The 25,726-nt window shown below is 67.5% G+C and overlaps 1 protein-coding gene across 9 annotated transcripts in view; it reads right to left on the bottom strand.

Moving 5' to 3' along the window:
- Positions 1-314: 314 nt before the first annotated feature.
- The window catches only part of KCNT1 (potassium sodium-activated channel subfamily T member 1), a 67,214-nt gene continuing 41,802 nt past the window's right edge, over positions 315-25,726 (bottom strand). For 3 of the 9 annotated variants that reach the window (XM_036855438.1, XM_036855436.1, XM_036855441.1), the window contains 28 exons: positions 23,900-23,956; positions 22,493-22,541; positions 22,354-22,413; positions 22,147-22,221; positions 21,995-22,078; positions 21,164-21,258; positions 20,043-20,223; positions 19,484-19,648; positions 19,083-19,219; positions 18,119-18,182; positions 17,881-17,989; positions 17,340-17,448; positions 16,393-16,542; positions 15,833-16,071; positions 15,307-15,541; positions 14,090-14,195; positions 12,280-12,452; positions 11,825-11,896; positions 11,586-11,720; positions 11,218-11,329; positions 7,757-7,858; positions 7,268-7,351; positions 7,035-7,160; positions 6,681-6,701; positions 5,589-5,916; positions 4,152-4,214; positions 1,496-1,580; positions 315-1,383 (listed from right to left, as the gene is read on the bottom strand). In XM_036855438.1, the coding sequence (XP_036711333.1) occupies positions 1,263-1,383; positions 1,496-1,580; positions 4,152-4,214; positions 5,589-5,916; positions 6,681-6,701; positions 7,035-7,160; positions 7,268-7,351; positions 7,757-7,858; positions 11,218-11,329; positions 11,586-11,720; positions 11,825-11,896; positions 12,280-12,452; positions 14,090-14,195; positions 15,307-15,541; positions 15,833-16,071; positions 16,393-16,542; positions 17,340-17,448; positions 17,881-17,989; positions 18,119-18,182; positions 19,083-19,219; positions 19,484-19,648; positions 20,043-20,223; positions 21,164-21,258; positions 21,995-22,078; positions 22,147-22,221; positions 22,354-22,413; positions 22,493-22,541; positions 23,900-23,956 (3,337 nt within the window). In that variant the 3' untranslated portion in view covers positions 315-1,262. Of the gene's footprint in view, positions 1,384-1,495; positions 1,581-4,151; positions 4,215-5,588; positions 5,917-6,680; positions 6,702-7,034; positions 7,161-7,267; positions 7,352-7,756; positions 7,859-10,373; positions 10,604-11,217; positions 11,330-11,585; positions 11,721-11,824; positions 11,897-12,279; positions 12,453-14,089; positions 14,196-15,306; positions 15,542-15,832; positions 16,072-16,392; positions 16,543-17,339; positions 17,449-17,880; positions 17,990-18,118; positions 18,183-19,082; positions 19,220-19,483; positions 19,649-20,042; positions 20,224-21,163; positions 21,259-21,994; positions 22,079-22,146; positions 22,222-22,353; positions 22,414-22,492; positions 22,542-23,899; positions 23,957-25,726 lie in introns of those variants that run through there. The other 6 variants (XM_036855439.1, XM_036855437.1, XM_036855435.1 and 3 more) reach the window with 5 other exon arrangements.

Raw genomic sequence — 25,726 nt, 5'->3', positions numbered from 1 at the left:
CGGAGCCCCACCCCAAGACAGACCCGGCTGCCTTGTGCTGGCGAGGGGCACACACCCCTCCTGGGCACGGCCGGGCTCCAGGGCCGGGCAGCTCGCCAGGGAGCGCTCCGGGACCCTGTCCCCGCCGCCACCTGAGTTGCTTCCTGCTTTTGGAGAAGGCTCGGGCCAGCAGCATCTCCTTGGGGTAGGGGCTTCCCTGTGGGGTCCGGTGGGTTGGGGACCAGAGCAAGTGTTTCTAACCCTTGAAACTGGGTGGCCGGGGCAGACCCAGGCCCAGAGCTTGAAGCCACGGAGGGGAGGCCTCACGAGCAATCCTCTTGTCTGCAGGATGCATCCATTTAATAGAAGTTTCCAGCACTGAGCGTGCAAAACCTGTCAGAAACAGTCACACAGGAACCGCGGTGGTGCCCCGAGTCCCTCCCTCATAAGGAGAAATCTCCCTCGCCGAGGCCTGGGCCAGTAGCCCAGCGGCTGAATTGTGCTTCAGGTCTGGTGTTAAAAGGAGGTCAGATGGCGCGGCTGTGAAAGTTCAGCGTAAAAACAGAGGAAAAGGCCGTCATCTGATTCTCTTCCACAAAGTCAAGGGCCGCGGGAGCCCCGGTGACTCGCAGGGCCGCTGTGGGGTCTCACAGCAGCCCCGCCTCCCTCCTAACGAGCCCAGGCTGCTGGCACCTCTCCAGAGCCCGCCCCGCCTCTGCCAGGGGCTCGGCTGCGCTGCAGACCCTCTTGCTTTCCATTTCCTTCTGGAAAAGGCTCCCTTCGCTTGCCTGCCTCAGCGGCCCGACTCTGGGCCAGACCCTCACAAGTGAGACCACAGGGGACCCACAGGGCAGACAAGGGTGGCCCACGGCCCCGTGGCTTGGCTGAGAGCGGTGGGCAAGGCCCAGGAATCAATACCAGCCGTGGCCGTGGAAACGGGCAGTTCAGGGGCTGCAGTGTGCTCTCCTGCTCCGGTGCGAGCCTCCGGCCCGGGCCTCTGCGGTCCAGCCCAGCTCCTGTCGCTGCACTGCGGCCAGACCCGGTCACGAGTTGCGGTGCGTTTGTGCAAAGGGCCAGGGATTGTATAGATTTGTAAAAACAGGTTAAAAAGGCTTCCCACCAGCGTCTGGCAGTGCCCGGGGCAGCCTCGGCCCTCACCGGGTCCAGTCCCGGGAGCAGCTCTGGGCTGGGCGGCAGGCGGGGGTCGGGGCCCTGCGCTCATGCATCACGCGGCTCACGGACCCTGGCAGGACGAGGTCAGCCCGGAGGGCTCCACACGGTGCTCAGAACTGCGTCTCGTCCCGCGTCTCGGGGCTGCAGGAAGCCAGCTTGTTGCCGCAGCTGCTCTTCCGGCTCTGGGAGCTGCTGGCCACGTGGGCCAGGGGGTCGGAGCGGATGAGGTACCTGCGGGGAGGGCGGGAGGTCCCTGATGTCGCCCTGCGCCTGGGAGGCTGGGCTGGACGCCCACGTGTCAGATGGGCAGGTGTCTGCACTTGCCCGGGGACCCGGTACTCACACGATGTCGTTGGGCTCCAGCCGCGTGTCCGGTGGGGGGTTGATGAGCACATAGGACAGGGTGTTCTGGTGGTCGTTCATCTCGTCTGCGGAGACAGGGCCCAGTGCGGTCACCTCTCAGCCCCCCCCACCTCCGCTCTGGGGGGCCCCGAGGAGCTGGCGGCTCTGCTCCAGCTGCAGAACCCTCCCGGCCCTTCAGCCGTCCTGCCTGAGCCCTCGTCCTGGCGAGCCCAGCGGGGCCGGTCCTCCCTGACCGACGCTGGCCTCGGCCCCCGTGCGCACGGGCATGGGGGCGGCCACGAGGGCAGCGGGCACTGAGTCATCAGCATCTTAGGATGCGCTGGCCCTGAACACGGAGCACACCTGTGCACACCGACACGTGTGCACACACCCACACACCCGCACTCACACCTAGTGCAGCCCTCAGACTCACTCCCTCCCCCGCCCCCCAGCGCCCTGCATCCCCACCCCATACAGGCCACCCCTGACCCCCTCCTCAACCCTCCACTTTGGACTTGGCCTCTCTTTCCCAAGACCTGCTCCCGGGGCACCAGCCCAGGGTCCGCCCAGCTCAGTCTTCCAGAGGGGCCCTTGGGCACACTCGGGGTCCGAGCTGCCCGTCATAGAGACAGCCTGGTGTCCCGCTCACGGGGTGGCTGTGGATTCTGGAGGAACCCTGCTCACCTCACAGGTGCCTCTCCGGCCAGATACAGGGACAGGGCTGGCCACTGTCTGGCAGTGACCCCAAGCTCACTGGCAGGAAACGAATGGCTGGCAGCCTCAGTTTACCCATCTGGTGATGCCTAAAGGCGCCTCCTGACCCAGGACCGGGCATCAAGGGGACGGCCCTCCAGGGGGACCAGGCCCTGGGTGGCCTCTGCCCCCAGCCCGTCCCGTTCCCTTCTCTCGGCACCGTCCCTCCCGTTCGGTCCACTGAGGGGCGGGATTCTCTGCGAAGCTGGGGCAGCTGCCCGCTGACTAGCCGGGCGGGCGGGGGGGCTACAGCTCGCTCCTCTGAACTGATGAGTTCAGGGCCGCATCTGGCGGTGCATTCGGGACCCGCACGGTGGCAGGCGGAGCGCGGCGTGCTTCCTGGGGACAGGTCGGGGCACAGGCTGGGACCCGGGAGCTGATGGGCATGCGCAGACCCTGACGGGCATCAGCTGGTGCCAACCTCGCGTCCACGCCCGGGAAGGGGACAGCCTGACCCCCTCGCCCGCCCCCCGCGCGGGGTCACGAGCCAAGTTGGCTCACGCTGGAGGCTGCGTGCCTCCAGGGTGGGCAGCACGGAGCCGGGCGGTGGGGGCAGCGAGTGGCGCAGGTGGGAGCGGGGAGGCTCCCGAAGGCTCTCAGGGACCCCGCACCCCTGACCACAGCCAGGGCGGCTCCACGGGGACAGGCGCACGGTCAGAACAAGGAAACGGAGAGGCCGGTGCCGGGCCGGGCCCCTCTGTGCGGCCGGGGAGAGGGGGAGCCGCGCCTGCCTCGCTGGGCCTCCCTCCGGCCTGGACCCTGCTTCGCCCCCGGGGGGGCACGGATCACGGCGCTCCCGGCCCGAGGCAGGCCCAGCTCCGTGCTTACGGGGGCCCGGCTGTGGCGCCCGGGGCTGGGTGTGCTCGGTCGCGAGGCCCAGACCCCGACTTCCCTGGGACAGGGCGGCCTCGCCGTGCCTGCTGTGCTCTGGTGAGGGCCCGGGGTGCGGCCGGGGGCTGGCGATGGCACTCCTGGCCAGTGACCAAGGGCAGTGCTGCTGCGATCCCCGTCGCACCCCCTACCTGGCACCTCAAGCCTCTGTGCGGGCCCACCTCCTTCAGCCCGCAGACCAGGTGCCCGGCCCGGCCCTGGGCGTCCACGCGTTCCTCTGGAGCCCCACCCTGACCACAGCCTCACTCTCCTCCGTGCACTCGGGTCACCCCTAACCCCAGGGGGCTGGGGCGTGCGGGCTCTGAGCTTCCCGGGATCGTGAGGAACCCCCAGGGAGCGAAGGGGCCTCGGCAGTGAGGCCTGGGGCCTGGACTCTGCTCTGACCTCTGCTGGGGTCTGGGGGCACGTCTGAGGGCCGTGGGGTGTCTTCTTGGAAGACACAGGGGGCCCACGCAGCACCTGAGCCTCCGGATGAGAATGGGGTACAAACGGGCTTTGCCTCAACTGGAGAGGGAACCCCCTCTCGAAGCCCCAGCGGGGGCGTGGAGGTCAACCGTCCACCGGGCTTGGGTGGCCCTCCAAAGGCTCAGGGCGCAGCAGACCCCAGGGCCTCAGGTGCCAGCCCAGGCCTCACCGTGCTCCACCACACAGGGGCACGGGCACCCTGGCCTGGGACCCTCCATCTGGGTGCTTCCCGAGAGCTGGGTGGGCTCCCAGGGGCTGGCTGCAGGCCGACGGCCACCTGCGTGCTCAGGGCGGGGCTTATCTCCGACAACAGACGGGGCAGAAGGACTGGGGAACCAGGGTCAGTACCGAAGTCAGCAAATGAAGGAGGAAGGTTAAGGTTCCTGCGGTGGGGCGGCCTGGGACCTCGTGGGCCCCTGCCTGCAGGGACCCTCTCTCGTGTCTTGTCCTGTCTGCCTGCCTGGCCGGGGCGGGCGGCCACCAGGTGGACCGTCGGCGAAGGGTTGGCCTGCCCCTCTGCCAGACTCCGGCCACCGGAGCAGAATTACCTTGCAAATATCCCAGGTTTACCCGATTCATGACATCACTGGCTGTTAAATTTGCTACATCCTCTACGGAACACACAGGAAGAGGGACAGACAGAAACAGAGAGAGACAGGTCAGCAAGCAGCGCAGAGGAGGTGGCCGCACAGCGGGGACGGGGGCAGGGGGCGGCTGCAAGGCGGGAGGCCCGTCTGTCCCTGAACAGAAGTCGGCCCCTCATCTGCCAAGCTCTGGTGGGGGGGCGGGGGGCGAGGAGGCCCAGGGGAGCGCCGAGTGCCCACCCAGGGGCGCCCGCTCTGGGGCTCAGCCGGGCTGGAGTCCCTGCCAGTGCGCAACAAGGGGCCGAGAACACGGGACACCCCGCTCGGAGCCTCGGCGGTCAGTGTGCCACCCGGAAGGGGGGTGACAGCACCCTCCCAGGGAAGGGACACCGAGAGGGGACAAAGGTAAATCGTGCGGCTGGGGTGTGGCCGGAGGGGCTGGGCAGCTCTCTTGGGCGGCCGTCCACCTTGGACCCAGCAGACGGCCAGGGCCAGGTGACCCTTGGGCAGCTCCTGGGTGAAGCCCGAGCTGCCTCATCCCACTTGGAGGGGACTCAGGGGCCCCTGACCCAGGAGGTGGGCGCCCGAGGACAGAGCCAGGCCTGGGAAGTGGGCAGAGTCCCCGAGACGGAACCCAGCGGAGGCCAGAGCCTTCACCAGGCCGGGCGGCGGTGGGGGGCTTGGGCCCCTTTCGGCCCCATCAACGGAGGCAGCAACTCTGGAGTGAGGGGAGGGGACGGGCTTCTCTCCTCTGGCCCAGCCAGGGTACCCCCGGCCTGTTCACGGTCACGTCACAAACTTCTCCCCAAAACAAGCTATGGAGAAAATCTGCCGATGAAGACAAACGCCCTGGCGGTGTCGCCCTGAAGTCGCAGGGATGGGGTGGCCGTGCGCCAGGAGCAACGGTGGGGCCCCCGTGGCCCGGGAAGTGTGTTTTGGTGCTCGGCCATTCGACCGACGGCCCCCAGATCTGCCCCCGTAACCCCGAGCTCCAGCTGCTGGGAGGGCAGGGGGACGGGTGGCCGGGGGCTCTGGGGTCTCCCTGCCACACCCTGTTCTTGCTCTCACGGTACGCAGCGGGCCCCTGTGTTTCTGACCCCAGCAGGACCGGCTGCAGGTGGCCAGTCTGTCCCCGACCGAGGCCTGTGCCCTTGGCTTTCGGGGAGCCCGACCCAGCCCTCCCCACCCCAAGCTGCCTCCTGCAGGAGAGCTGCCTGCTGGGCTCAGCCGGCCTGGGCCTTTATTTTACAGATGGGGAAACTGAGGCCCCAGAGCGGAGGGGTGAGCCCTTCCTCATGGGGAAGCTCCACATGGGGAGCTCCGACGGGCCGCGGGGCGGGTGCCCTGGCGGGCAGAGCGCAGCCAGGAAGGCGGACGGACAGACGGCCCTGCCGGCCTTACCGTAGCCGGTGGTGGGCAGCCCCAGGTGCTTCATGCGGTTCTTGACCAGCTCGGAGAGCTCCTGCCGCTCGGATCGCTGGTACCGGCTGAGCCGCTGCTGCCTGATCCACTCGGCCGCCGCCTTCCCCGTGTGCCCGGCGCCCTTGCGGCTCAGCCTCCGTGCCCACGGCAGGCTCTTGCGCCGCAGGAGCGGGGGCTCTGCCGAGTCGCCGCCCACCGCGTGCCGGCCGTGGGCGCCGCCGCCGCTGCCCGGGCCTGCCCGTGAGCCCCAGGGCCCCTTCGCCTCCCGGGCGTCCTCGCGGTCCCCCATGCTCACCGAGACCTGGGACTGGCCGGGGAGGAGGGGTGAGGGCCCAGGAGAGGAGGGGGACCCGGGGACTGGGGGCGGGGGATGGGGGACGGGGGAGGGGACGGGACGGGTCGGGAGGGGTGCCGGGCAGAGGATGGGGTGACCCACGGAGCAGCTGGGGTGACGGGGAGGAGGATAATCACAGCCCCTGGGGGCACCTCAGCCTCTGCAGCTGGGGAGGGGGTGCCGGGCCAGAGCCCCAAACCGCTCAGCCGTCCAAGCTGCTGGCTCTAGGTCTGTCTCTGACTTGCTGGGGAGAGGGGGCACCTCCCTCAACCTCTCCGGGCCCTGCATGTCCTGACTTTGCCATGGGGGCGGGGGCACCTCCTTTGTGCTACTCGGTTTCCTCATCTTGGGGGGCAGGAGAGAGCGGGGGCGGGGCGCATGGTGGGCTGGGAAGTGCCAGGGCCTTGCGTGGCTCAGTCGGGGTGTGGGGCTCTGGGGGTGTGGAGGTTGGGATGGACAGCAGGGAGGAAGGGGTACCCGCCAGGACAGGGGCCGTGGCACGAAAAGCAGATGTCATGGGGGCTGGGGGAGCCTGGGCTTCCCGTCCTGGGCCTCAGTTTCCCCGTCTGTATGGGGGCTGGGGTGATGCCAGGAGCCCTCTCTGAGCTGCACCTTGGCTGGCGCATCCTGGGGCCTTGCTCCCTGACCTGTCACCCACAGCCCAGGGCCCTGTGCCCCTGCCAGGCGGGACTCGTGCGTGTTAAGTGCACCCCTGTGGGCCTGAAGGGACCACTCACCTGGGCCCTGAGGTTGTGAGGCTGCAAAGGAAACCAGGGCAGCCTGGGTACCTGTGGGGCTCCTGCCCTGACCCCCAAGGCTGCCTGAGCCCTCGTGGACTCGGGACCCGTGGGCAGGCCACCCTCTGCGGTTCCAGCGGGCGGCACAGGGGCCCCACAGTGCTCTCGAGCCGCCCCTCCCCCACGGGGGGGGGTCACAGCCACCCAGGGGATGCCCACGTACGGAGGTATGAGGGCCTGACCCCAAAAGGGCCTGACAGCAAAGGCCCAGATCCCCAAACTAGAAATGGGGTGGCCCGAGTCACAGAGAAACGGGGCCGCCTCGGGGAGCCCTGCTCCTCTCCTTCCCCGCACCTCCGAGGAGAAGACGTGGCACTCGGTCCTGTAGATGCCGATGGGGATCTCGGCGCTGGAGGAGCACAGCTTCTGGAAGAGGCGGCCGTAGGTGCGGATCCACAGGTCGTCCTCTGTGACCTTCATCTGGAACAAGGGAGCCTGGGCTGGGCCGGCCTCGGGCGGGAGGACCCTCCCCAGCAGGGCCCGCCCGCCCTGCCTGCCCGCCCCGCCCGCCTGGCCCAGGCACTTACAGCACAGAGGTAGCCCGAGCCCGGCGTGGTGTCCAGCCCCAGGAGCAGCCTGGTGATGGGGATCATGTAGTCCTTCACGAAGGACTGGAGAGGAGGGGCCGCAGTGAGGCCGGGCGGTGCGGGCAGATCTGCCTCCACATCCCCTGGACACGCCCGCCGGGCACCCACAGCCTCCCATGCGGTGCGCCCAGCAGGCAGACAGAGCTGGGCGGCCTTTCCTGGCCGTGGTCGCTCACTAGGCCGAGTGCACTAGGTCAAAAGGGATCAGAAACCCAGAGGCTGCCGGGAGCCGACCCCAGGGCAGCGCTCTCCTGGGAGGAAAGGACAGGGGGCACTCGGGTGAACCCCTGCTGCTCCCCGGCAGGGATGGGGCCCAGAGCCTCCCAGTCCTGGCCGGCCTCCTGGGCACCCCGGGGTGGGTGCTCAGAGGGGGGCCCGTGGCTCAGAACTGGGACCGGATGCCGGGCACCGGCCCCCGCCCCTGCTGACCTGGTACAGGAGCGTGTCCAACATGCTGATGCTGAAGACGCGGCCGGCGGCGAAGGGCAGGCGGAACATGAAGGCCAGGTTGGAGCCGTTCTCCCGCTCCCTCTGCAGGACAAGGGCTCAGACTGGCTGCTGCCCACAGCCACGGCCGCGGCCGCGCGGGGCAGGCAGCCCAGGGGCCTCTGCGTGCGTGGGCTGTGTGCACGCGTGTGCAGGGTGAGTGTGCGAACACACACAGCAGACGGCCGAGCACCCAGCTACGCGTCCCCCCAGACACACTGGGGGCCAGAGGCGGGGGTAAGGATTCGGGGCCCTGCTGGGAAGAAACGGGGGCCTGTGCTTGGTTTAATGCCCTGCCGTTGCCATCGCGGAACCCTAACCCTTGCGGTAATTTCACCCCGGAGCACGAGTCCGTGAGCAAGATGGAGGGGACGGCAGGGCGTGCGCGTGAGCAGAGACAGACGTGTGTGCCTCTGCTGCGTGCGTGGCGTCGCGAGGCTCCACGCGGGTCCCTTAGACCCGCTGTGTGCGTCTCCCGTGGCTGCGGAACAGACGACCACAAACCCCGAAGCTCAAAACCACACCCGTTTACTCTCTGTTGGTTCTGGACGTTGCAAGTCCGAACGGATTTCAGGGGCTGGAATCAGGCATCACAGTGCTGTGCTCCGGCCGGCGGCCCCAGAGGACGACTCTTTCCTCCCTCCTCCCCGTTTCCAGAGGCTGACCACGTCCCCGGCCTCCCGGCCTCTAGCCCTTCCTCCCCCTCCACGCTGACCTCCGGCCTCCGTCTCGCGAGGCCCCTGGTGATGGCGTGTGGCCCCTGGGTGAACCAGGGCCCCCTCCATCTCAGGATGCTTCATGGAATCGTGTTCCCCACCCTGTGCTGGTTCCGGGGCTAGGGTGGGGGCTTCTGGGGGCATTGTCCCCGCTGCACCAGGTCGGCCTATGGCTGAGAGGTGGCTCTGAGCCCGAGACACTGTCCTTCCTGCTGGACCAGACACGCTTCAGACAGACAGAAGGTGGGCCGCGTAGACCACAAGAGCCCTCTCGTGGCCCTTCTCACTGGGGCTGCTCCTTGCCTTGGCAGGCTCCTTGCTGCAAAGTTGCACGGCGGGACAGACAGACGCCCGGGCAGGAGGCCTCGCCTCTGTCCCTCCCCACCAGCACGGAGCCCAAGGGCGCGCTGGACGGCACGCGGGCATCCAGGAGGGAAACAGTGCGTTATCACGTAAGAGCCGCAGAACCAGAGCTGTGTGGCGTGGTGACTCCAGGCTGCGTCTTCCCACAGCAGCATTCAGAGCCCAGGTCGCACGTTATGAGGACGAACGGAGAGAGTCCCGAAATCATTAAAGTTGTCAGTTTCCCTTCACTCAGAACAATGAATGGTTTGAGAAGAAAAGAACGAGAATGGGTCGGGAAATGGAGGAGGAAGGAAGAGACTTGACGTTTTAGTGGCTTCACAGGACTTTCCTGCTTTCTGAACGAGGGCCCTGGTTTCACGCTGTCTGCTCTGTACCGGCCGCGGAGGGTCCAGAGGCTTTAGCCTGAGCTCCGAGGTCACACGCGACAGTGAAACGTGGGTAACACACGAGGACGAGCCCTTCTGAGAACCACGCGGCCGGAGGGAAGCAGGCGCAGGAGTGGACGGGCATCCGGGGCCCTGCCAAGGAGGAGCCGGTCTGAACGGGCTCCCGGCCGAGGTCACTGTCACAGGCGCGGAGACTGTTAGAACGATGAGGCCACTGGGAGCCTGCGTCCTGGGATGCGGTGGGGAGCCCCGACTCTGGGAGATCTTCCTGAGAACAACCTCCAGGGAGACACGGATGTCACCCTCTGCGCCTGAATCAGCCCCCAGTGCCAGTGCGACCTCTTGGAAGCACGTTGACCTGAATGCCGGAAACATTTCCAGCGTTCCTTCAGTTTCTAGTCATTAAACAGGACTTGTCTTATGCACAGCGCGATCCCATCTTCCCTCCCCATCCTCCGCGGAATCCTCTCTGCGCGGGGTGGGCGCGCCAGCTCCATCTCCCGAGACTGGGTGGCATCACGTGGCTCTGCCCGGCCCCGCCCCTGGAGGCGACGCTGCAGGGCTGCAGGGGAAGGCGGATCGAGTGGCGAGTGGTGGTGCCTGCCACAGAGGGAGGGGCGTGGGAGGGGGATTTGCGACGTCTGCCGTGCAAGGAAAGGGGCGCGGGAGGACGTTCGCTGCGTGTTGGCTGACGGACCTACTTCACGCCTACCTCCGGAACAGGTCAGGGTGCAAGGCCTGTGGGGAATTGGGTTTGCTCGAGGGAAGGCGGAAAGTGAGGACCAGCACCAGGATGTCAGCCTTGACCCCAATTCTGTGCCGGTCATTCCCGCCCGTGCTTGGATCAGGCTGGCCCGAGCGCCTGGATACGGTCCGGCTGGGGCTGCTGAGGCCGACTTCCAAAGCCCACGGCCCCGGCCTTGAGCGGAGGGAGGCTCAGCTCACGGGTCACTGCAAGGGGGCGTTGAGGGGGGGCCAGTGGGCCGTCGCGTGGGGTGCAGGCCAAGCCTCCTCCGACAGCAGGACGGCCCGAGCTCCCGGGCCGCTGACTGAGGCCCCAGCTGCCACCACGGGCCTCCTGGGGGAACTCACTTCTGTTGTCTGTCCGGGTTCAGAGCTCCCGTGCTGTCCCTCTGTCTGCTGTCGGTGGCCAGGCCAGGCCTGGGTGAGCAGCCGTTCGGGGGTCCTCCCCGGTGTGGCACAGGGTAGCCACGCAAGTGCAAGCCGTCCCCTGACAAGGACCTCAGCCCAGGCTCACGGGGAACGGTCACTGCTGCCGACCACAGCGCCCAGGGTCTCCTCCGTGGCAGCCCACCTGCCTCCTGGTTTCACCCAAGGCAGCCTGAGCGCGGCCCTGCCCCTTGGTGGGGGGTAGTGCTGCACTGACCCGGGCAGGGGTCTGGGGCCCACAGACGTGCCAGGGCGGCACCACCAGGCCCGCGCCGCCCGTGTCCCTGGGCTCCACACCTGAGCCCAGCTGATGCCCTTCCTGGAGCCCGAGAAGCAGAGAGCTGACTTCAGCCGTCCCACCGCACTGCTGTGCGACCTGAGGCAAGTTGCGCCCCCTTACCCCCCGCCCCGTCTGTACCGGGACGAACACGTCCCTGCCGGGCAATCGACAGAACGGGCACGGTTCAGGTTTGGGCGCGGTGTCGGGGCCGGTGTCACCTGGGCTAGTAATTTCTGGCGTGATGGGCAACCTCTGCCCCACACAAGGCCGGCCCAGGCCCTGCCTTACGGGGACGACGTCCACTCCTGGCCGATGACCCTGAGGTCACTCAAGAGCCTCACGCTGGGGCTGAGCCCAGGTCTCTGAGCCCCCTGGCCGGAGGAGGGCAGGCACCCTGGCCTCCCGTGGCCCCAGTCGCCCACTCCCTCCAGGCTGTGGCGCAGGCGCCGCAGCCCTCAGCTCGGCAGGTCGCGCGGGGCTGCTTACCTTCTCCAGCCTGGAGAGAGCCAGCGAATAGCTGTCCTTGGCGCGGAACTGCATGAACCGCATGTTGGACGGGTGGGTGAGCTCCGTGGTGATGCTGAGGCTGGGGAAGAGCCTGGGCGGGGGGCGGGGGGCGGGCCCCGGTCACGGGCGCGGGCGGGGGGGCGGGGGGCGGGCCCCGGTCACGGGCGCGGGCGGGGGGCGAGGGGCGGGCCCCGGTCACGGGCGCGGGCGGGGGGCGGGGGGCGGGCCCCGGTCATGGGCGCGGGCGGGGGGCGGGGGGCAGGTCCCGGTCACGGGCGCGGGCGGGGGGCTCAGGGCGGGCCCCGGTCACGGGCACGGGCGGGGCTCCGGGCAGCCACGCGTCTCACCGGAACATGGTCTGCACGCTGACGATGGTCTTCGCGTCGGCCATGTAGTCCTCCTCGGCGCTCATGGTGCTCTCCTTGTCCACCACCACCAGGTTGTCGGCGTAGATGATGCCGCACTGCAGCAGGCTGTCCAGGCTGCGGGGAGGCGCCCTTGGGTGCGTCCTGTCCCTCCCGCTCCGCCCTGGCCGCCCGGGGAGGAGGGGCGTGGGCAGGGCTCCTCCCGCGGAGCGGCGCCTTACTTGTCCACGGAGCCCTCCATGTAGTAGACCATGGGGAAGCAGCAGATGGCCTCCAGGAAGTGGTGGTCAGGCCTGTGGGCACAGCAGGTCCTGGAGGCGCCCACGCTGCTCTGCCGCCAGCCCCCACGGCCAGCCCAGCCCTGACCTGGGCGAGCAGGGGCCCCAGGACCGCAGCACGTGGGACCAGCGGGGCCTTCAGAGGCCCATGGGGCTGCTCTTTATGTACCCGCGGGGAAACCGAGGCCCCAGGGGTCAGGACAGCCGAGGCTGGACCTCGGCCTCTGGGCTGCCAGGCCTCTGGGGGCAGCAGTGCTGGAGGTTGGCCCCTGGGGGCTCACGGTCGTGGGGACCCAGTAGGGCCAGGAGAAGCCCTGCGGGAGGACGACAGAGCACTGCCGAGGGCCAGGGGCTGCTCCCCTCCCTCCCGAAGGTCTGGGGCGCCCTCTGCCCCTCACTTGTTGTCCAGCAGCAGCACGATGGGGTTGAGCTCTCTGCGGGGCCGGTAGTAGGCCCGGAGCGGCACGATGAAGTTGTACAGCCCGTTGCCCGCCGTCTCCGCCGACACGATGATCAGCTTATTCTTGAAGCCGTAGGCCTTGGCGTCTTCATAGCTGTTGTGCTTGCAGCCCTGCGGGGGAGACGCCAGAATCAACCACCAGGGAGGGAGAGAGGGTGCTGTGCAGGAGTCCTCGGCCAAATGGCGCCTGGTCGCCAGCCACCTGGCCTCACGGGGCTACAGGCCACCAGCCCGCCGCACAGAGCGAGTGTGAGCTGGGGCCAGCGCCGGAGAGGTCACGTCCGGGACGGAAGGGAGGTATCTGTGCAAGCACATGGTCTTAGCAGATGCAGATACGGACAGATGAATTGTGTGTGTGCACACATTTGGTCGTATGCGTACACACTGTCGTGCGTGCACATGTGCACACATTTGGTCATGTGCGTACACATTGTCTTGTGTGCATACATTTGCTTGTGCATGTACAAATTTGGTTGTGTGTGCACATTTGGTCGTGTGCATATACATTTGGTCGTGTGTGCATGTGTGCACACGTTTGGTCGTGTGCATACACATTTGGTCATGCATGCACGTGTGTACACATTTGGTTGTGTGTGCATGTGTGTACACATTTGGTCGTGTGCATATACATTTGGTCATGTGTGCATGTGTGCACACATTTGGTCATGCATGCACATGTGTACACATTTTGTTGTGTGTGCTTGTGTGTACACACACTTTCTAGCTCTCTGCGTGGAGAGGCTCAGACACAAAGCAGCAGTGAGCACGCCAAGTGCCCAGACCTTATTTCTAAACGTGGTTTCCACTAAAAGGAATCAGGTTTCTCGGAGGAACAGTTGGTTCCAGGACTTGAGCAAGGCAGGAACAAGGTGCGGGGGGGGCACCGTGGGTTCAAAGGCATGGACGTGTTCAAAGATGAGGGGACACGTTGGAAGGACCAGGAGGCCAGCCTGAGGGCCCACCGGCAAAAGTCCGCGTGTCAAAACCAGTGTGATCCATGTGGAATGCCGATGTAGCAGTCATGACCAACTGGTTTACCCTCTGAGTGAAAGTGAGGCCACGCTGATGTACACAAATGGCTAAGAAAGGGGAAGCACTTTCTCCCAGTGAAAAGCTGACATAAACACAGAAGGAAGTGGAATCAGCAAACCATCGGCTGTGCCGGAAGTGCATCAGGGGAGCTCGGTCAAGACCGGCTTATGTACCTGGTCCCCATGCGTCTCCCCACAAATGACGTCCTAACTGCAAAGGCAGAACAGTAGCTCCTCCAGCAGAGAGACTGGGTGGGCGAGGCACCCGTACCACGCGCTCTAAGGCAGCATCACGGGGAGGCCTCCAGGAGGACGTGGCACCTCTGGGGGGTCCAGCCCCCAGCGCATGGGCCGAGTCACCCCTGGCCCCCCGCCAGGGACGCTCCACCAAGCCCAAAACACGGAGGCCCAGAGACCCTGGGGAGGGGTGGGGGCAGGGAGCGTCCAGATGGAGGGAGACAAGCTGTGGCTCTGGCCGGGAAGGGCAGCGAGGGCCCCTGGGACAACCAGGGCGAGTGGAGTGTGGGCTGCGGGCCGGGCCGGTTGTGGTGAGTGGACGGTGGTTACGAGAGGGGCACCCTCGCTTCAGCAAGCGCACGTGGATACAGGAGGGGGAGAACACGCCCCTACAACAGACACAGACGTCGGGGAGGGCAGACAGGGTCCAGGACGTCCTCGGCGCGTCCTTGCCACTTCCCCAACTTTGCCGTGACCTACCTTGTCCAGCCGCAGGCAGCAGAAGGGGGCTCTCACGGGCAGGAGGTGGCACAGGGTAGGGGAGCTGCCAATGTAGGGCGAGTTGGGGGGGTAGCCCTTCACGTACCTGGGGGGACAGGCGGGAGCCTTAGCCCGGCCCTCGGGCCCTAGGCTGCCACACGGGGGTGCCAGACGCCCGCAGACCTGACTGGGCCGGGTGAGATTGCATGCAACGCGCGCGCGCACACACACACGAGCTTACACAGGCCACGAAAGAACCTTAAGGGGCTCTGATGGCCCATCACCCCCTGGAGCCCCCAGCACCCCAACGCTGGGGCAGACGCTGGCCCGTGGTCCCCGCTCCACTGGTTTCCCTGGGCCAGGCTGGTCGCCCCACAGGCTGTACTCCCCCTGCTGTCCCGCGCACACACACGGGGTGGTCGCCCTGCCGTGGTTGTCCCCCCAGGCCGCCTGGAGAGGGGCTGGCCTCCTGCTCCACCTCCGGTTGGCTTAAGGGACGTGGCGTCCGAGGCCAGCCCGCCACCTGCCCCAGGTGTGCAGGAGTCCTGCTGGGCCCCTCGATCTCAGAGCCGGTCCCTGGCAGCCTGTGTTTAAAGCACGTTTACTCCACCACTGGGCAAAGGCAGGAGGAGAGAGCGGCCGCAGTGACAGCCCAGCTGGGAAGCATCGGCCGTGCAGGCTGGCAGCTGGCCGTGGCCCTGGGGTCAGGCGCCGCCTGTCTGTCCCGGACGAGGCCAAGTGGCCAAGACCTGGGGACACACTGGGGTCTCTTCTGTCTCGTAATCTCAGAGGAAGACCTGGGCCCAAACCCAGGGCAGCATGACGGCTCAGGATGGGCCAGTGGCCTCCAGGCCCGGACAGCACCTCACCCAGGGCTCCCGTCAGTGACCTCTGCAGACCACGCTCAGAGGGCGGCCACCCTGCCAAGCGGGCTGTGGCACTGAGGCCTGGCCACCCAGGGCATGATAGGGGAGGACGAGGGGTGAGGGCGGGCACCGCCTGGCCTTCCCGTCCACGAGCTGGGTCCCCAGAAGATTCCACTTGCCAAACAAGGTCTCCGGGGAAACTGTTTGGAAGCCTTGTTCAGAGCATGGGGCAGATCCAGGACCAGCGCCGCCGGCCCGCCTCTTCCTGGGCGCCGGGCACTCACGTGCTGCACCTCCCCTCTCCCGTGGAAGGCTTCTTTCTGTTCCCCCTCCAGCCCCGGCGGCACTCACTCCGCCACAGACAGCCCCTCCTCGTCCGACGGCGTCATCTCGTCCTCCGACTGGTCACTCAGCAGGTCGCAGGGCAGCAGGGTCGAGCTGTCGGCCACCTCCAGCACGGGCGCGATGCTGGGCCGCCGGCTGCCCGAGCCGTTCTCCGTGGGGAGTGCCAGCTTGCTGCCCCCGCTGCCTCCGCCGCTCTGTGTTGGCCGGCACTCCGTGTTCTGGAGGTCCATGGCCACTGTCCCTGGAACAGAGCGGCTGAACTTGGCTGGAAGCCCCTCCCCTGTCTGTCCTGGGGGCAGGAGTTCCCAGTGACCCTTGACGCAGGGCGGTCTCACCCGGGCAGGCACTTCGACGTCGATGCCGACAAAGGTCCCCACAGGAAGGCAGGATGCCCCCATGGGACAGATGTGCAAACTGAGGCCAGAGAGACGGGACTTGCCCAGGGTTGCGCTGCAGGCCTGAGCACCTGGGTCTTCTGGGACGGTCCCCCGCCCGCCCCGCCCGCCCCGCCGGGAGCTGGGCCCGGCCTCACCCATGGAGGCGATGATACTGTGCACGGGCAGGCGGGACGAGCCCTCGTACAGCCCCTGCCCCGCGGAGCCCTTCTTCTTCTGCTTCTCCTCCTGCTTGAAGATGAAGGCCGAGTTCTCCTCCTTGGTGATGTTGATGTAGAAGCAGGTGTCGGAGGCGGCCAGGATGTGCCGGGGCCCCGGGTTCAGCAGGATGCTCTTGTTCTCCTCCCGCTTCAGGCCAATGAGACACACGCCGTACCTGAGTGGGCAGGGCGGGGGCTCGATGGGCCCAAAGCTGCCCCTCCTGGGCTCCTTGGGGGCTGACGGTGCAGCCCTCCCCTCGTGGGTGTCGGGATCCCTTCCCACTTGACCCAAAGACCCACCGAGGGCAGCCTCGAGGGAGCCTCAGAGAGAGAGAGAGAGAGGCCCCGCGCGGGTCTCACGGCTGAGAGGGCGTGATGTCTGACCCTGAGGCCCCGCTGGTCCACCCTGCAGCGGGCACGGGCCACGCCCATTTCAGCCTCCGGGCCCCGCCCCGCACTCCTCCCACCCTGGCCCAGACCGGGCCGGGGGGCCGTACTTCTTGTGCGCGTGGAAGGCAGCGTAGGTGAAGCTCTTGCCCTCGTACTCGCGGAAGAACTTGCTGTCGCCCATGCGGATGTGGTAGACCTCGTTGCCCGAGCAGCGTCCGTACATGCGCTGCCACTGCTCTGGTGAGTCCTGGCCTTCCCTGGGGCGTGGGGAGGATGTCACCCCCACGGTGCCCCCACCCAGCGGGGCTATGGTGCCCCCCCAGTGTGGCTTCTGCCGGTGTGGGTGGAAGCCAGCGTGACCCCTGACCCCAGCCCCTCCCCGTCTGGCTGAGACTAGACCTGGGTGGCCTGATGGGTCCTTGGCCAGTTTTAAAAAGCTGTAAACACAATGGTCTGATTTTTAGGGGTGTCAAAATGTTTCCGAGTCAAGACTGGCCTCTGTGGCCTGTGGGTCCTCCCAGGAGCCCCGGGCCACGTCCTCTTCCCCTGCTTGGTCCCTCCCCTAGGGCCGCCCAGGCCCCACAAGGAGCCGAGGACACCCATCGGGGCCCCCCACACCCCAGCCTGGTCTTCCCAGAGAGAAGATGGCGCCCCTCCTCTGTCCCAGGGCAGCCCCTCGCCTCAGGCTCTGCCTGGGACCCCAGCCCAGGTGCCAGACACCAAACGCGCCTTCTCTTACAAACCAAGCCCCGCCGGACCCCGTCACTGTGCCTCAATCCCAGGGCTCTCCTGCTGCCCCCGCTACGGCCCTCTGCTCCACGGTGGGCCCCGCCTGCCATTCCCAGCAGCCCCCAGGCCGCCCCCCAGCTCCGACCCCTCGCTCGGCGAGGCACTGACTGCTTCCTCAGCTGGGTCCACGGCGGTTGCCCGCCGTGGCATCCTTGCCCTTCCCCCGGGCCTCGCCCCGCTCCCATCACAGGCCTCCTGAACGCCTCCCGCTCCCCCAGCAGCCCCCTCGTCTCCCTGGCTGCGCGGCCCTGGGGGCAGCACTCACTGGCCGCGGGACGTGTGCACCAGCAGGGTGATGAGGGTGGGCGTGGCCGGGCAGATGCAGCTCAGGGCCAGCATGGCGTACTTGCACTCCTCCTCACACACCACGTGCTCTGTGGGCAGGAGCGCCAGGGCCACCGCACGGCTCTTGCTGCCCCACGGCAGATGCCCCCTTGCCCGGCACCCCCCCAGAACCCCTCCCTCCTCTGCTCAGCCCCATCCAGTGCCCCGCCCCCGGGAGCCTGTTCATTCTCTCGGCCCTTCTGTGCTTGTCTCCGGGCTTGACCGAGAGCTCCAGGGCTGGGGGCCGGGGGGCTGCTCATTGGCCCCCCAGGTGTCCAGCACAGGCCTGCTCGCCTGTCCCCTCCAGGGGTCGGCACGGGTGCCCAGCTGGGGCGTGCCCACAGAGGTGCTCGTCAGACAGCGCTCCTGCCCTCCCTGACCCCCAGGCCCAGGTACAGGGCCTGCACGGGCTCTGCCTCTATCCCCCTCCCCCGGCACGCTCACCCATGAGCACACAGGCGCCCCCTCCCGGCCAAACATACCTGCAAACTTGACGTGAAACTTGTTCTCAGGCTTGAGGATCTGGACGTAGAGAGGGCAGTTGGGGGCAAAGTCCTTCACAGCCCAGGCGCGCAGAATGGTCTGGTGGTCCTGGGGCGGGGAGGCCACGGTCGGTGCTGACGGGCAGCAGCAGGCTGGGGGAGGTGCTCTGCCCCCAGGCGCCCTCCCTCCCGCCCCCGGCCTGCGGGCAGGTGGTGGGCGGCAGTGGGGGGCACTCACCGCTGCGGTGCGGTCCACCTCGTTCCGGCTGCTGAGGATAAAGCAGGCCTCCCCGTTGTCCATCCTGCAAAACACCGGGCCTGAGCACCACCAGGGCCGTCCGTGGTGCTCCCGTCTCAGCCGTCAGGGGAAGAGTTGGGCCTTGTTGAGACCCCAACTCGCTCTGACCAGCCCTGGATGGGCTGAGGATGGGCCCCCGCTAACCCGGGGTGGGGCTGGGGCACGGAATGAAGGGCCCACTTGGTGGCAGAGATGCTGGACCCTGCCCGCTGGCCTGTCCTCTCCCGGAACAGGCTGCCCGAGGCTTGGGGATGACCCGTTCTGCTCCCCTCATGCCCCCCAGAGCCCCTGGCTGCACAAAGGGTGACTGAGAAACTCCCCGCCCCAGGGCTGCGGGGCCTGGCGGCTCCCACCCCGTCACCCGGCAGCCCAACTTGTCCCTGTCGGGGGCCTTGATTCCTGGGCGAGCCTGTGGGGCCCAAGGCTCAGGAGGTGGGCGTGGGGGGACCCGGCTGCCGGGTCTCCTGTTCCCTTGGCCTCCACACAACCCACATTTCACCTCGAAGGTTACATCAGGCTCTGGAATAAAATTCTGACGGGTGATGGGGGAGCCTCCGGGGTGTCTCAGTGTGCTGCAGCAGATTCTGGAAAGTTCCGTTCACAACTCAGCCTCCTTACCTCAAGTCACCCTGTCACCTTGTCTTTAGAAGAAAACCTGCCCACAGCCTCGGCTTCCCACCTGACTCAGAGCAGCAGCTGCCCCCCAGCCCCCAGATGAACAGCTAGGCAGGTGGGAGAGGAGGCTGGTGGGCTTGCCCTGGCGGCTCTGCAGGGGTCAGCGGGGGGCCCGGCTCGCCTGGCTAGGTGACAGGCACAGAGAGGGAGCTGCTGCTGCCCGCCTGAGGGCCCCTCCCTGGCCTGCCCGTGGCGCAGTACCGCACCCTCACCCCCGGCTGGCGCTCACTTGGCCCGCATGAGGTCCTGGTCCTTGAGCGCGGAGCCCTGGAGGTAGATGACCCGCTGGGACCACAGGGGGATCTGCAGGACCCTGCGAACCTGGATGTCCATCTCGGTGGGGCACAGGATGACGACGTAGTAGTCCTGCAGGTAGGATGGGGTCAGCCCCGCTGGCAGGCTCGCTCGGCTCCGGCCCACCCTCCTTCCTAGTGTTTCCACACCAGTCGCCTCTCAGGAGCCCCAGCCTTCTCTGTGATGGGGTATCTGGCAGGAGGGAAAGGCAGGACCCCACAGACCCACCCCCACAGTGCGGGAGACCACCGGGGCTCCACCGCACAGGCAGGGAAACCCAGGCCCAGGGAGCTCAGGGGGCCCTGGGGTGGCGTGGGGCCGTGGGCGGGGCCTCACCTGCAGCCGGGGGTGGGCGTAGAACTCGTTCAGAAAGTCCATGAGCAGGTCGATCTTGAGGGAACTGACGCACAGGATCACGTGCTTCTCCGTCTGGGCCCGGTGGCGGCTGTAGTTGCCCCCGGACTTCTGCCGCTCCATCCACAGGTAGACGAGCTCCTCAAACTGCAGGGAAGAGCGTGTGAGCTCCAGGTGGCCTGGGGCTCCGGGAGCTGCGACAGCACAGAGCAGGGCGGGCGGCTGGCAGCACTTGCCGGGCCCTGCGGCCTCCCTCTCCTTGGGGCTTGGGCGCCAGCCTGGCCTGGGTGCTGGGATGTAAGCGCCAGCTCTGAGCGGCCCCTGCACCCGCCAGGAGCGTGGGGGCCAGAGCACCCCAGGGACAGAAGCTCCGCAGCCGTGGGACTCCACACTCTGCACGGGACCCCCAGGAGGCCCTGGCAGGCCCCCCGTGAAGCGGCGTCCACACCCCCCGTGCCCCCGTCGGGGTCTTGGCCTTGCAGCCCCTCCCAGGAGTGGCGCCCCTCCTCTACCCTCTCGCCTCCTGCCGGGCAGGGCCCACCTGCAGCGGGAGCACCACGAGGGCCACGCAGATCATGATGACCACCAGCAGCTGGGACGGCCAGATCTTGGGCGTCACGTCTCCGTAGCCCACGGTGGAGAAGGTGACGATGCAGAAGTAGAAGGACGTCAGGAGGGACAGGTTGTCGCCCGCGCGCTCCAGGTGCTGGATTCCGCAGGTCCTGGAACCGGGGATGGGGGTGGTGGCGGGGCCTCGGCCGCCCTGGCTCCTGGGGCGAGGCTGGGCCTGCCCGCGACAGCACGTCAGCTGTCGCCGACACGGCCCCCCAGCCTGGGCCTGGGTCCAGCTCTGCGCTTTCCGACCCCGGCCTGCGGAGCTGGCACACCAGCACGTCCCCCGGACCTTCCTTTCCTGCCCCAAGGCGCTTTTGAGGCCCCTGGAAAATTGGCCGGGAGCGCGGACACGGCGCTGCGTGGGTGCAGCGTGGGCCTGGGGTCAGAGCGGGTGGGCGAGGCCACCCAGGCTGCGAGCCCCTACCTGCCACCCACCTCGGAGCTCGTCCTCCCCCAGGAGGTCAGACGGCGCAGGGCACGCTCAGCCCCCCGCCCAGCTAGAGCTGGACAGTCCTTCCCCCGCCGTGGCCCTGCGTCCCGACCCCACGTACACCGCGGCGCAGCACACAGCGGTGCTGGGGCCCTGCCCAGGGTGGACGCGCTGGCTGCGGGCAGGGGGCCGGCTGGACCACCCTGGCGTTTCCTACCCCGCGGACACCCCGCCCCGCTCCGCTGAAGTGTGTGTGTGTGTGTCGGAGGGGAGGTGGGAGGCACACGGCCTTGGGACCTGCCCGCGTCCTCGCTCGGGGCACGGGGTGGCGGGCTCTCCGCTCCAGCCCCCCGGCTGCTCCCAGACCTTATTCTCAGCTGGACCTCGAGCCGAGGGTCCCCCCCCCCGGGTCCCCCCCCGCCCCCCCCGCCCCCCCAGCCAGGAGCCAGCGCCCTCCTCCACGACGTCTCCCCGGGGCCCAGAGGAGCCGGATTCGGCAGCCCTGGCCTAGGAAGAGGGGCTCCGAGCTGCCTCCCGGTCCTCCATCCCAGCTTCTTAGACGCGAGGGCCTGGCTCTGCCCGGGGCCGGGCTATGCGGCCGCCGGGCAGGGACTCACCCCGTGAAGACCAGGCAGAGCAGGGTGCAGAAGAGGATGAGGACCTGGTTGAACATGGCCGACTGGGTGCGCAGGATGGCGCGGTGGAAGTCGTTCTGCGGGAAGTGGCGCCATCAGGGGCAGAGCAGGGACTGGACGGAGCCCAGGGCCCTTCCCCCCCACCCCCTCCCCGCACGTCCCAGATGCACGAGAATGAGTGAACGGGGGCGGGGGTGGGGGGGTGGGGGGGGAGGGCGTGGCCGCGGCTCCACCTGACCTCAACTCTCGCTCTCCCCGTCTGGCCTCCGCCATGCCAGGGGAGGACCCCGGGCACAGGCCAGAGGCCGTCTGTGACCTCAGCACCCTCGCCTCACTTTGCAGTTGGGACGGGGTGAACCAAGGGAGCCTGGGCTGGGGAGGGTGCCCTGGGAGAAAAGAGTCATTGCGCTGCCTGCCGACAGGGGCCTTGCTCAGACCTCAGCACGGGTCTGCCCGTGGCCCTGGGTCTCGGGGCCCCGCCTGCGCTCACTTGCACTTTCACCCTCTCCCTCCTCCAGCCATGATTCCAGGGTCAGGGACAGGCCTGGGTGACTCTCCCCCCTGGGCATCAGGGCTGGGGCTCCGGCTGGTCAGTAAGGAGGTGTGAGGGCATCTCGTGGTGACAGAGACACGTATGTCCACCGGTCAACCCGGCCTCCTGGGCACCGAAGGAAGCGGGCCAGCTCTCTGCAGGGCCAGGGCACGGCGAGCTGTGCCCTGGGGTCCTGGGGGCCTCGCAGAGGTGAAGCGGGAGGGGAGGGGTGGGGCAGGGGGGAGCCCACTCTGTCCAGAGCTGCCCGGCCCACGGCTCACGATCATGTTCTCCAGGGCGTGCTTGGCTAGCCAGCAGTTCAGAAACACCGGGATGAACAGGTTCCGCAGCGGCGGCCAGAATATCTGCGGAGGAGACGGGTCAGGGGGCGGGGGGCTCGGCGGCCCCCTTCCTCGGCCGGCGGTTCACCCACCGTGATGATGAAGGGCAGTGTGTTGATCATCTCCAGGATGAAGGCCACGCGGAAGATCTGCTCCCAGATGTTGCCCTGGGGAGCCAAGGGGGTGGGCTTCAGAGCAGGTGGGCGGGGAGGGGGCCCAGGGTGGGGCAGGGAGGGCAGGGAGTGGGGCTGGGGGAGGGGTGCGGGGGGAGGGCAGGGCCAGGCCTGGGGGGCACTCACTTTGTAGCTGAGGTAAATGAGGAGCATGGTCTCCAGGAAGCTGATAATGGCCACGATGACCTGGGGCGGGCAGGGGCGGAGCCTCTGAGCAGGGCCAGGGCAGGCAGGGGCCCCCCAGAGCCGTGCCCCCTCCACTCACCTGAATGGCCCACAGAGCCGTCTTCCTCTCCACCCACAGGATGGGGGCCCTGGGGAGAGAGGGAGGTGAGCCCTGGGCCTCTGCTGACCGCAGGCTGCTGCTTGGGCTGGACGGAGGGGCCGAGAGCAGGAGGGAAGGGGAGGCTCCCCGGGGAAAGGAGGCCCCAGGGCGGGGCCCGTGAGGCCAGGGCCTAAGCGGGCTGCCCCGGGGACGGGCCGTGGGCTCAGAGCCCGCAGCTGGCCCAGGCGGCCTCCCCTTCTCGGCCGGGCTCCCAGGCACAGGCTCCTGCGCGGGTCCCTGCAGGGGCGCTGGCCATCACGGTCCCCGGTTTCCGACCTCAGTTCCTCGTCCATGACCCAGCAGGGGAGGGGAGTGACTTGGGGGGGGGGTCCCTGCCCAGACGCAGCCTCGGGACAAAGGTTGGGGTGAGACCAGCAGGAGGGGTCAGGTGGCCGAGCTCAGCGCCGACCCTGCCCACCTCCCCCAGGCAGAGCCAGACCCCAGACGGCCAAGGCCCTGCCCCCCGTGGGCCCCTGTGGGGTGGGAGGGCCCCCGCCGCAGCGGGGGCGTTGGGCAGTTATTTCCTCGGCCGAGGGACACAGACCCTGAAATCCCCAGGCCTTCCGGGCTGCTTTGGATGAGAGTTGGGCCCGGGCTCAGGAGCTGCGCTGGCCGCCACTCCGAGTCACAGGCCCGGAAAGGAGAGGCCTCCAGGACCAGGTGCGAAGGGAGGGGCTGGCGTGTCCCTTCCACCCCACCTGTGCGTGCCTTCCGGGGGCCGGGCGCCGGGCCGGAGTGGGAGAAGCGGAGGAGCCCGGGACAGGGTGCTGCGGGGCTGCCGCACTGGGTCCTGCTGCTGCAAAGGACCAGGGCTGCTCTGCAAGGCTGGGCCGGGGGTGCCAGGGGAGGGGCGCAGGTGCAGGCTAAGGCCAAAGGGGGCTCTGGGTCTGGGGAGGCTGGAAGGGAGAAGCCCCCCTCAAGAAGGCGGCCAAGGCCCCGGGACACGGCCCAGCCTGTGGACCAGGCCCCCCCGCCGCTCTGGCCTCACTTCCCGCTGCCTGACTGGGCGCCTGCCTTCTTTGGCTAAAGGGTCATGAGTGCAGAGGCAGCGATCGACCCCCCGGCAGGTCCTCGGGGCATCTCTCCTCCCACCCACGGTCCATGAGGGCTGGGCCAAGCCGGCTGGTGGTGACCCCTGCTGTCACTCTTAGACTGCTCCTGGGCCTCAGGGGCTGTACTGAGGGGCCACCCTGCCACTGCCCGCTGCTTGGCCAGGGCCTGGGGATCCCAGAAGGGTCACGGGCTGCGGCTGGGCATCTATCCTGGGGGGCTGGGCAGTGTCACCCTCTGTCCACCCCCCCCCCCCCGGCCCTGGGCCTCTGAGTGGGAGCTGGGTGGCAAACTCACCAATTGATCTCGGAAGACGACTCATTGAAGGTGTAATTCTGCTTCGGGCAGCCCCAGCTGTGGAGAGACACAGCTGGCCGGCCGCGGCCCCTCCCAGCACCGCCCCCAAAGGGAACAGACCCTTCCCAGGGTTGCCACGGGCTTAGGGCGTATAGGGGGCACACTCTCCCCAGCCAGGGCCAGGCCCCCACATCTCAGACAGGCGTCTGTATTCTAACACCTGGGGGACGAGGCAGCCTGCTCCCACCCTGCAGACGCTCTCAGAGGGTCTCTAACGGATGAGGGGCAGGAGGAGGGGCAGGCCGGGTGAGGAGAACACAAGAGGGGAGCCCAGGAGGGAGTGGGGATTCCACCTGGGCTGCCGGCAGAGAAAGGGCTGTGCGTGGCCAGAGATGGACCATGGAGCACTCAGGGCCTCCTGGAGGCCAGAGCTGCCGAAACAAGGCTGGACGATGTGCGTGAGACACGGAGAGAAAGCCGAGCTCCTGCCCCGTGGTGCCGACTCCAAGACGCATGCTCCTAAGTCACTCCCGAGGACAAGCCTCCCCAAGCCACCTGGATGCCCATCACTGGGAAGGTGGCAGGGGCCCGGCAGACATGCTAGTTCTGCCCCAGATTACAACCAAAGCCAGGGTCACTGGCCAACAGGACCTCACTCTCACAGAGCCCCATGGTGACGGGCAGCTCCCTCCTCCTTTTTTCTCAACTGACCCACTTCCTCCTAAGCCTGAGCCTGTTGTTGCAAACTCAATGCCCATAGAAGTCACCGGCCACCCTCCCATCCATCCACCCATCCATCCATCCATCCACCGTCCTTACATCATCCATCCATCCACCCGCTCATCCACCATCCATCCTTCTATCCACTCATTTATCCACCCATCCATCCACCCGCCATCTATCCACTCATCCATCCACCCATCCATCCATTGTCCATCCATCTATTCATCCCTCCATCCATCCACCCATACATCTACCAGCCCCCTCACCCATCCATTCGCTCTCCCACCCACCCGTCATGTGCCAGGCGCTATGCAATGAATACAACAAAGCCGGTCCCTGTGGGGATGTAAAGCCAGATGTCCCAGACGCCTCTGGGAGTGGGAGAAGGTGGGATGAACCCAGGAAAGTGCTTTGAGAGTCAAACCACCACGGTGGGATCTGTCCTCCCGCACCCCCGATGAAGACAGGAGGTCCGTTCTCAGGAGTGGGTGAGGGTCTGGCCTGGGGAACCCGCCCCGCTGCACATGGCGGGGAGGTAACTACAAGCTTGCACTGTGAACTTTGACCCCGGCCTCCTTCTCAGCTCAGCTGGCAGGAGCCCAGGGGCCAGGCCTTACCCTGCAGGGAGGAGGGGAAGGATCTGCTCTGAGGAGCCGGGCAGACCCAGGGGACGGTGGTGACCAACCGGCCATACACCCTGACCGCAGGGCCCTCGGCCTCCAAGAGCCCAACCTCAGTGTGAGTGGCCAGACGCTTGAGGAAGTCCCTTCAACATGAGCTCGGGGGAGCAGAGACTGAGCAGAAGGGGAAACTGTAAGAAAGGAAAGCATTTCAGACAAACCCGAGGTGCTGGTGGCAGGGCGCCTGCAGGGGGAGCGACACTTGGAGATGAAGCGTTCTCGGAAATCAGAAAACACAAGAGCAGAAGTGAAAATCTCAACTAGAGGGCTGGAGAGAAAGCTGGGGAAACCCCCCAGAAAGAGCAGAAGAGGGAAGCAGGAGAGAGAGGACCGTTCCAGAACCTTCCAGAATCCCACATCCGGGTATGAGGGAGTCCAGAGAGGCTCCCGGAGCAGAGGGGGAGGTGGGCCGGGAGGGGCAAGG

Source organism: Balaenoptera musculus, chromosome 6, assembly GCF_009873245.2.
Source record: "Balaenoptera musculus isolate JJ_BM4_2016_0621 chromosome 6, mBalMus1.pri.v3, whole genome shotgun sequence".
Classification (NCBI taxonomy): domain Eukaryota; kingdom Metazoa; phylum Chordata; class Mammalia; order Artiodactyla; family Balaenopteridae; genus Balaenoptera; species Balaenoptera musculus.
This window is presented reverse-complemented; position numbering and strand designations above follow the sequence as displayed.